At 42.4% G+C, this 10,933-nt stretch overlaps 1 protein-coding gene across 1 annotated transcript in view; it reads left to right on the forward strand.

The window, feature by feature from the left end:
• Nucleotides 1-1,346: 1,346 nt before the first annotated feature.
• Nucleotides 1,347-10,933, forward strand: part of LOC103132758 (uncharacterized) — an 11,279-nt gene continuing 1,692 nt past the window's right edge. Inside the window, exons 1-5 of the mRNA XM_007544552.2 lie at nucleotides 1,347-1,567; nucleotides 1,651-1,686; nucleotides 1,764-1,884; nucleotides 6,326-6,467; nucleotides 6,553-6,705. Coding sequence (XP_007544614.2) covers nucleotides 1,394-1,567; nucleotides 1,651-1,686; nucleotides 1,764-1,884; nucleotides 6,326-6,467; nucleotides 6,553-6,705 — 626 coding nt within the window. The 5' untranslated portion in view covers nucleotides 1,347-1,393. The remainder of the gene's footprint in view (nucleotides 1,568-1,650; nucleotides 1,687-1,763; nucleotides 1,885-6,325; nucleotides 6,468-6,552; nucleotides 6,706-10,933) is intronic.

The raw sequence follows: 10,933 nt of genomic DNA on the forward strand, positions 1-10,933 counted from the left end.
TACATGTTTATAAGAGCGATATTTCATTGTCCTTCCCAGGATGCATGCATCCAGACCAACATTAAAACACTTTTCCTCTGAACGCCCTGTGGGGGACAGTGGCACACCCGTTGAGAAACGCTAAGCTTAGAGTAGCTCATTGATATATTAATATAGTAGCCATGTAGTATGATGTAAAAACATTTTGCTAGACAACGTCAAACATTGAGAAGTTTTTATTTTTATTTTCAAACATTATGAAGACAACAAACCTCAAAAACATACAGAACCAATCACGAGAATCAACACATTTAAAGTTAAAACTCAGTTTCACACAAATACAAAGACACTTGGATAAATGTTTGGCTGTTGAACTGGACCATTCAATGTCGTTGTTGTTTCTATTAGTAGCTCCAGAAATCTTTTTGATAAACATTACATTACCAAGAGACATGACGGCAATACTTTTCTCTTGGCTTTTTTCTATTCATCCTTCTTTTTTCTCTGTTGCTGAAGGATAAGTCCTTTTTTGCGACATTGTTTTTTTTACTTATCTTCAGCTGGTGCTGTGGAGGTTTGAATGTGCACTACACATTGCACAACAGCTCAAATTACCAGAGAAGCATGACCTGCCGTGGCCACAGTAGGTCAAGGGCAATTTATTTTTTTCTTTTTGCCCATTTAAGAATTATTTGTACATGATCAAATATATGTTACTGTAAAAAAATAAATGTTATAATGAAATTGTGTGTTTTTGTTAATATAATAATGATGTAGTATAGTTAGTTGTATCTCCATCTGAGATCCTCCTCTTGCAGGTTTTGCATGTTGCACTCCGTTTTTTGTTGGATACTTCATAATTGATGAATCCAAAAGAAATTACTCGTGGGAGCATATCTGCTTTGAGCATTTTTTTGTCTTTCGTCCCCCACCTGTTGGACCTGGGTTGATCTCAGCATTCTCCTCCAACTCTGGAGTGGAATCTTTATTTCTACTGATTGAAGTCTATGTATAATTTGATGATGACGCTGGTGTCTGGGACATCAGCAATCTTTCAGATTTATCCAAGATTTTAAAATCATCCAAGATTTTAAATACAGGGTCCTGATAAGATGGAACAAAGTCTGGGTTTTGTGTATTTTTGACTTTTTGTCTTTAATTACTTAGGGCAAATAGACCAAAGCTTTTAAATTTTTCTAAAGAAATGTCCAAAACCATTGTTTAAAACCAAATGTTTGACCAATGATGATTTAATCCTTGAAATTTATTGAACATATTGATTTTTCAGGGATGACTATTCACCTGAATTGACTCTGACTCTTCTGCCACACCTGTCGATGTGACCAATGCAACTAAAATGTAAACAGACAAATGTTTTCTTTTCTCCTGAACATCCAGGTTTCCTCTCCATAATATGCCACTGCTGTCTCAGTGGCTGAAGGCTTGTGGCCGGGGGAACTGGCATCCTCGGCTCTGGTCCTCCATTTGTTCAGCCCATTTCACAGAGGAGTGCTATGACAGTAGTGGGGGAAAAAACACCCTCCTTCCAGATGCCGTGCCCACGCTAAACATCCACAACGACTCAAAGGTGAGACACACAGAGGCACAGATGCGACTCATTTCTTTCATTTGAGCACACAGCCTGTAACAGTTCTTCTTCCATCACCTCAGACAGATGGTTTGACCTCAACACCAGTAGGAGAGGAGGTATGTAGCCAAGTGGAGAAACTTCTTCCACAGATTGTATTATGTGATAAAATTCCAATAATGTTCTGTATGAACAGGCATTTTTTGCAAAATATAATGCAGTGGAGCTCTACATCAGCAGACGCATTTACCCTCCTGGACTAACCTATGTAGAGAAGAACACCTTCAGGAGATTCTGCAAAAGATACACTATCATAGGTTAGTCAAGTTCTGGGATCCATTTTGTTTGACAGCCTTTACACCAGATGGATTATTGCAACTGGGAAAAATAATTTAGCACACCATTTTAGATGATTAAGGTAAAGGGTTAGCTGGAGCAATTTTATTTATATAGCACATTTTCAGCAACAAGGTAATACAAAATGCTTTACAAGAATTAAAAGGAAATACAAAAAATGCCTGGTGGCAGGGCGTTAACCTGGATGGGCATAGCCCTAAGAGGAAATATGGGTCCCCTTTTCCATGGGCTGTGTGGGAGGGGCCAAAGGGGTTGGGTGCAGTGAGGGACGGGTGGTGGCCAAGGGTGGGGACTGTGGCGATCCGTTCTCTGCTACAGAAGCTGACTGTCGGGACGTGGAATGTCACCTGTGGTGGGGAAGGAGCCTGAGTTGATGTGTCAGGTTGAGAGGTTCCAGCTGGAAATAGTCGGCCTCATCTCAACGCACTGGTCTGGTTCTGGAACCTGTCTCCTTGACAGGGGGTTGAACACTCTTCCACTCTGGAGTTGCTCATGGTCAGAGGCGCAGGGCAGGAGTGGACATACTTCTTGCCCCCCATCTTGGTGCCTGTACATTGGGGTTCACCCCGGTGATCAACATAGTAGCCTCCCTCCGACTGTTTGTGCTTATGCACCAAACAACAGTTCAGATTTCCCATCCTTTTTGGAGACTTGGAGGGGGTTATTGGAGAGTGACCTTGTTCTGCTGGAGGCCTTCAGCGCTCACATGGCAAGACCTGGAGGGATGTGGTTGGGAGGGACGGCCTTCCTGGTCTGAACCCGAGTGGTGTTCTGTTGTTGGACCTCTGTGCTTGTCATGGATTGTCCATAATGAACATCATGTTCAAGCATAAGAGTGTCCATATGTGTTTTTAGTGTCAGGAAACTTGTGTCACAAGAAGAGAGCTGTCCACTGACTACTACCTGGTGGTGAGTTGGCTCCAGTGGTGGGGGAGGATGCCCACCACTGGAGGGACAACTTTGAAAATATTCTTCCAGAAATAGGGGACATTGAGTCTGAGTGGATCATGTTCTGTGCCTCCCATGTCAAGATGGCTTATTGGAGCTGTGACCAGAAGGTTGTTGGTGCCTGTCGTGGCGGCAACCCTGCTGGTGGACATCTTCGGTGAAGGACGATGTCAGGCCGAAGAAGGAATCCTATTAGGCCTTTTTGGTCTGTGGGACTCCAGAAGCAGCTGATGGATACCAGCAGTCCAATTGGCATGCAGTTTGAGTTGTTGCTGAAGCACAAACTTGGGCATGGGAGGACTTCGGAGAGACTATGGAGAAAGACTCGCATATGGCTTCGGGGTGATTCTGGTCCACCATCTGGCGTGTCAGGAAAGGAAAGCAGTACATCACCAACACTGTTCATAGGGGGGTGGTTTGCTGCTGGCCTCGATTTAGGACGTTGTGGGCCAGTGGGCATAATACTTGGAAGACCTCCTCAATCCCACCAACATGCCTTCCATTGCGGAAGTGGAGACTGGGGAGTCTGGGTCAGGTTCTCCAATCTCTGGGGATGAGGTTGCAGAGGTGGTTAAAGAGTTCTTCAGTGGCAAGATTCTCCTAGAGTTAAGGCTCTGGATGTTGTAGGGTTGTGTGGGTTAACACAACTCTACAACATTGAGTGAACATCGGGGGCAGTTCCCCTGGATTGGCAAAAAGGGGGCCGGAGGGTGTGCTCCAACTACAGATTGGTCATGCTTTCAAGCCTCCCTGGTAAGAGTGTGGAGAGAAGGGTCCATTGGATAGTCGAACTTCAGATTCAGGAAGAGCAGTGTGGTTTTTGTCATAGTTGTGGAACACTGGACCAGCTCTACAACCTCAGCAGGGTCCTGGAGGGTGTGTGGGAGTTCGGCCAACCAGTCTACATGTGCTTTTTGGACCTGGAGAAGGTGTCTGACTGTGTTCCTCAGGGAGCCCTGTGGGGGTGCTCTGGGAATATAGTTTACAGGTGTCAGAGACTGGTCCGCATTAAGTCGGGCCCCACCAAGGCTGCTCTTTGTCATCGAGTCTGTTCATGACTTTTATGGACAGAATTTCCAGGCACAGCCAAGGTGTTGAAGGGATCCGTTTTGGTGACATTAAGATTATGTCTCTGCTTTTTGCAGATGATGTGGCCCTGCTGGCTTCATCAGGTCATAATCTACATCTTTCACTGGAGCGGTTTGCAGGCGAGTGTGAAGTGGCCGAGATGAGGATAAGCGCCTCCAAAACTGAGGACATGGTCTTGAGCCGGAAAAGGGTAGAGTGCCTTCTGTGGGTCGGGGAGGATGTCCTGCCCCAAGTGGAGGAGTTTAAGTATCTTGTGATCTTGTTAACAAATGAGGTAAAAATGGAGCAGGAGTTTGACAGGCGGATTAGCACAGCGTCTGCCGTGAAGCGGGCACTGTACTGGTGTGTCGTGGTGGAGAGAGAGCTGAGTCTAAAAGCGAAGCTCTTGATCTACATTCCTACCCTCATCTATGGTCATGAGTTTTGGGTCATGACCGAAACGAGGTCAAGGATATAAGCGGCTGAAATGAGTTTTCTCATGGGTGTCTGGGCTCTCCCTTAGAGATAGGGTGAGAAGCTCAGTCATCTGGGAGTAGAGCCACTGCTCCTTCCCGTTGAGAGAAGCCAGTTGAGGTGGCTCGGGCATCTGGTCAGGATGCCTCCTGGATGCCTCCCTGGTGAGGTACTCTGGGCATATTCCACCAGGAGGAGACGCAGGACACGCTGGAGGGACCATGTTTCTCGGCTGGCCTGAGAACACCTTGGGATTCCCCTGGAGGAGCTGGAACAAGTAGCTGGGGAGAGGGAAGTCTGGGCCTCCTTACTTAGTCTGCTACCCTTGCGACCTGACTCTGGAAAAGGAGGGGTGGATGGTTGAATGGATGGAAATTGTATAAACAGGTTGTATAAAGAAAGAATAAAGAGCAGCAAAAGATTTTGGTCAGCAAATTATCAAAAACTGCATTTATCTTCAAACAGTCTGATCAGAGGCTTGAAATCACAAATGGACACATATCTGACTTTTATATGATTTTCTATTCTGATCCTCGTCATCACTGAGGCAAAAGGTTTTTCTGTCCTTTAGTGATCAGGTGTGTCAAATACACAGTGATTCAAAATTAAAAAACGTCTACAAAGTTGTGGGCCAAATGTGATATTTATTTATATTTATCTTCAGATAATATGATAGATCTTTTCATATAAAAACAAACAAAGTGTAATACAGCTATGAAATTAAATTAAAACCTATTGAAACTTCATCTTTATTATTTCTGTGTTGTGGAATGTCAAGGAAAGATGCAGAAAGAGGAATGTGGGGACGTGGTGCTTTTGGGTCCAGAGTGCACCGGCAGAGCAACCAGGACTGTGTTATTGACAGTTGAGACAAAAAGATACATAGAACCAGTTTCATTTGATTTAAAACAATGAAGGCTGCTATTTTTCTTCACAAACAGACCAATATGAAAAAAATATCCTTGCCCATAATTATACAATTAAGGGCTTTTTTGCACTGGAGGCCTGCCCCTATTGTATTGTGCTGTTTTTTTTTTTTTTTTTTTTTTTTTTTTTGCTTTTACTTAGTACGGAATACGACTTCGAAGGTGGGCAGGCACCGTTATGTCAGTCAAATATCTGCTAAAGCTGTCAAGGTGATCTCGTCGACAGCGTGCAGCGTTTGATCAGCGTTCAGATTCAATCGTAGAAATGTTAATTACATTTGCCATTCAGATTCTGAAGTAGCACTTGTAATTCCAATGGAGCACAGAACCCAGATACATCCTCCAGATCAATTTCAAAATCCTTAATTATTTGCTTATGTACAACCAATGCAGACTAGGAAGTTGTTAGATAATATACATTCAGCCTACTGCAAATGGATATTTGCATATTTGCAATTTAGATTCAATCATTTCATTTTATTACTTATATGCAATTTGTGAGACCACAGTGTGGATTTTTTTTCAGTGCAGGAAAAAGTTGCATATATTTATTTGTGAGACTGGGCTGGAAGTGCCAAAACAAAAATGCTCAGCCGGCTTTGAAGCCAGGCTAGCCTGGATCCAGCTGTGCAGTGCAAAAAGGACTTGAGGACCATTTCTCCACCCCCACGTCGCACCAATTCACCCTTCCTACCCCTTGTTGGCATTAGTGATTGGTGGATTGTGTCATGTGCTGTGTACCAGGAGCCCGGTCACGTAGACATTTGGAATGATCTTCGGGTTCAAATTTGACCTGTGAGCTTCATTTTGACATCTATGGTCCACATACACAAGGTCTCTTTCATTGTGCATTGAGTTTAAAATTTTAAAACATCCTTAACAGTCTGGACAAATGAAATCCACCATGATTAATACAAGCAACAAATAATTCATACCAGTATTTTGACTTCTCTGCTACAGCACTGATGATTTGACCTGTTGACAGATGACAAGCTGCACATTGTGACAGGAGACCAGATGCGCTTGGTTCTGAGGAGTAGGCAGCAGGTTGAAACGGCTCTTTTGGACTTTCACAACGAACTTAACCACCTCAATGTCAGCAAGTGTCTCAGACTGCTCAACGAAAGGTTTTTACATGTTTATTTTTCCCTACATGTCATAAATTACTTGTAGTTATCATGCAATCATTGTTCACAGTTTGATGTTTGACAGGTATTACTGGCAAACAATGAAGCCTGATGTGGTTCAGTGGATCAACAACTGTTCTCGGTGCAGCCTGAAGATGAAAAAAAAGCCCTGTCGTCGAGCAGAGGCAGATAGATCTGAGATGCAGTCTCTGACTTCTGCAGAACATGCCTCACACAGGTGATCTGGTTCCAGCTATTGTATTATTGTTGAAGGCAGGAATATAACACTCCTGACACGTATTGGCACCTCTGACAAGCCTATTAAACTTCACTTCTACTGCATTATTCATGTACAGGGTGCTTTACAGGAAAACAAAGTAAAACACAAAATACAGTAGTAAACATTTAAGCATCTCATAAGATGCTTTAAGATTAGGGTTGTCTTGATGTCTTGATACCAGTTTTTTTCAGACCAAGTACAAGTACTTCAGTTTAGGTACTCACCAAGTAATTAACAAATTAGTACTCATAATCCACACAATAACTTTTGAAAACAAGTTCATTTTATTTAGAACAAGGTGGTTTAAAAAAGCATCTGTGAGTACCTAAACTGAAGTACTGGGACTTGATCTTAAAAAGACTATTTGCCAGAATTTAAATCCACAGCCCGGCCCGAATTTTGGGTTAACCATTAGTTCACTTTATGCTTCTTTATTAACACATGTTCCAGTGCTGTTCTAGCTGCCATGTATGTTGTCGTCTCATTCCTGGTCTGGCAAATCTCACAATCACAGTAACAATCTCAGGATAACACAGTTCTCTGTTATTTCTTTTTCTTCCTAAAACACATGGGTGCATACTTTTCTGTTTTTTGACAAAAGAGGCACGTTGCTGTCTTAGCTTCACATTCATCCGCAATACAAGTGTTGATTCCACATCTATAACACTGGCTTGCTCTAGGCTGAATCTCTCTTCTCTCGCTTTTTCATGACACATTTCTCCACTATCTGATCCTGTATTATATCGTTCTCCAGTGTGCCCAAGTCACGTGATTTCGGTAGTTTTCTTGACGCATTCATGAAAGCATCCACTGACTTTTCAGGGCACTGAGCTCTCTGTCTGAACATGTGTTGATCTAGGACTACATGACTCCAAGGAGTGAAGCATGCATCTAGCGCGGCAACAGCCTGAGCAAATGTACCTTTGTCTCCCAGTAAATTAGGAAAGATCCTCTGCATTGGCGCTCCTATGCAATGCAGCAGAATGGTTCTCCTCATCAAATCCTATACATGAATAGTTCCACTTGCGACTTTGAAGAAACTGTAAGAGTCTTTCCACAGTTTATACTCCATGAATAAATCAGATGCTCCAAAATTCAGTGGAACTGGCGGGACCATCTACACGAAACTGTGTCAGGGCCCAGTTTCGTGTAGATGGTCCACCTACATGGGCCCTGGGGACACATGTATAAAAGAGTGTGCAGCTTTCACACTAAAAATTGACATGCAGACAAATTGTGACAGGTGCCATGCACACAAAAACTCATGTATAAAACAGTGCAAATGCACATGGCATGCTTTTCTTTTATACATTCCTATTTGAGGGTAAGAGACCTGGCGGGCCACCTGCTGGCACGCCCTGTCGTCACCCATAAGTACGTATGAAAATTAGTATAAATACCTGGAAAACTGCCATCATGTGTCCCAGTAACCATGGCAACAGTGCTTGCTTGTTGTAGTATGAGTAGTTTTAATAGTAATTCTATATTTTATTTAAAGGGTTCCTTTGATTACATATAAGGTCACCTCACAAAAAATAACATCAATTATGCAGCACACCTTTGCGCAGCTTCTTATATATGTGTGATTATCTACACACCTTGATCCCCTTAACATAATCAAGGTTTGGAATTAATCTGCTGGTCTGACCCCGTTTTCTTTTTCAGTGAGACTTAAAATGTCCCACAGATAACATGCATTTCATGTGCTTTGGTGATTTGTAGTTTATTTTTTTTTATTTATTTTTTTTATTTCCTTTATTTAACCAGGTAAACCCCATTGAGATCTAGATCTCATTTTATTGTCCACATAAAAAAGTTTGCGCGGCTGCTGCAGATTTTCACGGCAGGTAAACATTTTGTGTATATTTACGCAAACTTTCATCCCACTTTAATTTTTATACATGCCGACTTGCAGTAGCGGAACAAGTCAGAGTCGGGCCGGGGGGCGGGGCTAATGACCGGGCCCTTTATATCTAAATAATAAAGCTCATGATAACATAACTTTACAACATAGACATGCCTGCAACAGCTAAGCGTACAAGTTTCACCACCACAGACAGTGACTGTCATTCTGAAACCCATCAAACAGACAGGAAGTACAACAAACCAAGAGAACAACAGAAACATCAGGCTACATGGTCACTAATCAAGAAATGACAAATTCAAATCAGTTCAGAACCACGGATAGCACGATCGGATCATTTTCACACTTTATTTCAACTCAGAGCCTGGAACAGCTAGCAACCAGCACAATGAACCGAGCATGAAGCTCGGTTCATTGTGCGTGTTGACCCGCAGTGCAGAGAGTATATTGACCAGAATGTCCTGGACTGTTGCTAACTTCCTGCTTTTGAAACGGTCTCTAGGCAGGTTGCATTCAGACAGGTTTTCTACCGTTTTAGAGTTCACTTCAACTGCTCTGAGACCTAGGTTTTCAGGTGGATCAGAGTTCGGTTTTTAAGTCCGTTTTGGAATTCAAATTTGTAATCAGACCTCCCCAAAAACTCGGAATTCCTAGACAAATGGATTAGAGACTGATTCAGGATTCTAATCCTGGGTTGGTCTGAATACAACCTAAGGCACAGGTTGGTGACTCCTTCTCTAGATCAGAAAATTGTAGCTCCGCAAATCCTTGTGCAACAAGCCTTGCTTTTGGTAAGCCTTCCATATTCAACCTCTTTCAGAATGCACAACTAGAGACACTTTTTTCCATTGTCCTCAGTTTCTTCAAAGACGTGGTTTTGTTTCCTGTTTTTTTATTTCATTTTCCTTTGCTTCATGAAATGACATGTCCTTACTCACAAAAATATCCTTTTGTGTAGTGTATCCATATCAAGAACTGTTGGGATGTGAAGATCTGTGATAAATCAGCTGAGTGACTGTTGTCAGCCACTTTTGCAGGCTCAGCCAACTCCAAGCTATACTTCTTGCTTTGCCAGCACGATCCAGCACTTTGGCTTTTTGTGAGACACCCTCTGCATTTCTGAATGTTAAAATTTGACCCGTGTCTATGATGGTGTTTCCAATGTGCTGTCTCTCAGTTGCTGCATTTTCCGGAGCAGACAAAGGTTCATTCTCAGGATTTACTGCACTTGTGTCTCCTACTTCCTCTTCAGTGATATTGACTGTATGTTGTCCTTAATTGTTCTCCTCATCGCAGGTAATCATGAGCACAGGCAGAAGCCTGTGCTCATGAGTAGCTTTTCTTAAATCTGAATTGGTGCCTCTCTGTCTAATAAAAAATACTGCACCATCTTGACCACTGACCACTCCTGGTACATTCCATACTGGAAAGTACCAGGATGGAAAGTACCAAGTACCTCCTCGTAAGCAGGTGTTGTCTTAACTTCGGTATTAAAGTTCTCGGCCATGCCTCTCACTTCCTCGTTATTAAACTCATGACCGTTGTCACTGAACAACTATTGTGGTATGTCATGCGCACTGATCCAATCAAAGATAAAATGTTTGACTGTTTCAGAGACCTCTCGGTGTTTAAGACTCTAACCAGCACTGAAACAGGTAAACTGATAAGAAACTCCAGGTTCAAGTTCATGCAGATTTACAGCGACTGTTTCATTATGTAGATGCTAATGGTAAGCCGACAACAGGTTTTGGTTTGATCTTACAATATTTCTGACTCACTTCACACTGGTTCACTTTTTCAGAAAACTGTCACATTCTGTGTCTGTTTTTGCTAGAATTAGTCACAAGTCTGTATTTTATTAGCAGAGGCATGCCCAAACTATTTATAAAGTTTCTCCAAAATGTTCATCTTTTCACTTGTGTTCATCTCGCCACACGGTGTCAGTATTTCTTCCTCAGTAGCACCGACTAGCTTATCAGAGTGAGTGCAATTTTAATTTTACTTTATTTTTAAAGTGTTTCCAATTTTAGCAGGTATCTTTAACTTTTTAATGGAGTCTCCAAACTTGAGGGGCCTGTGACTTTGTGTTTCTGTCTGTTTCATAGTCTTCACACATTTATTTAGTAACAGTACTGTAGTTGTCCAGCCACTCTTGTCCACAAACTGTCCAACAGTGTCTATTATTGCTGAGCTAAAACCTTCCGTCATGAATATTTCTGCATCTGTTGATGATTCTTTGGTGTATAGAGTTATATTGACACAACATGTCTGTTGTGTCATCTGTAATTTTAACCTGTCATTCACGAGAGGACCCAAATTTGG

Source organism: Poecilia formosa, unplaced genomic scaffold, assembly GCF_000485575.1.
Source record: "Poecilia formosa unplaced genomic scaffold, Poecilia_formosa-5.1.2 Scaffold1289, whole genome shotgun sequence".
NCBI classification, from domain to species: Eukaryota; Metazoa; Chordata; class Actinopteri; order Cyprinodontiformes; family Poeciliidae; genus Poecilia; species Poecilia formosa.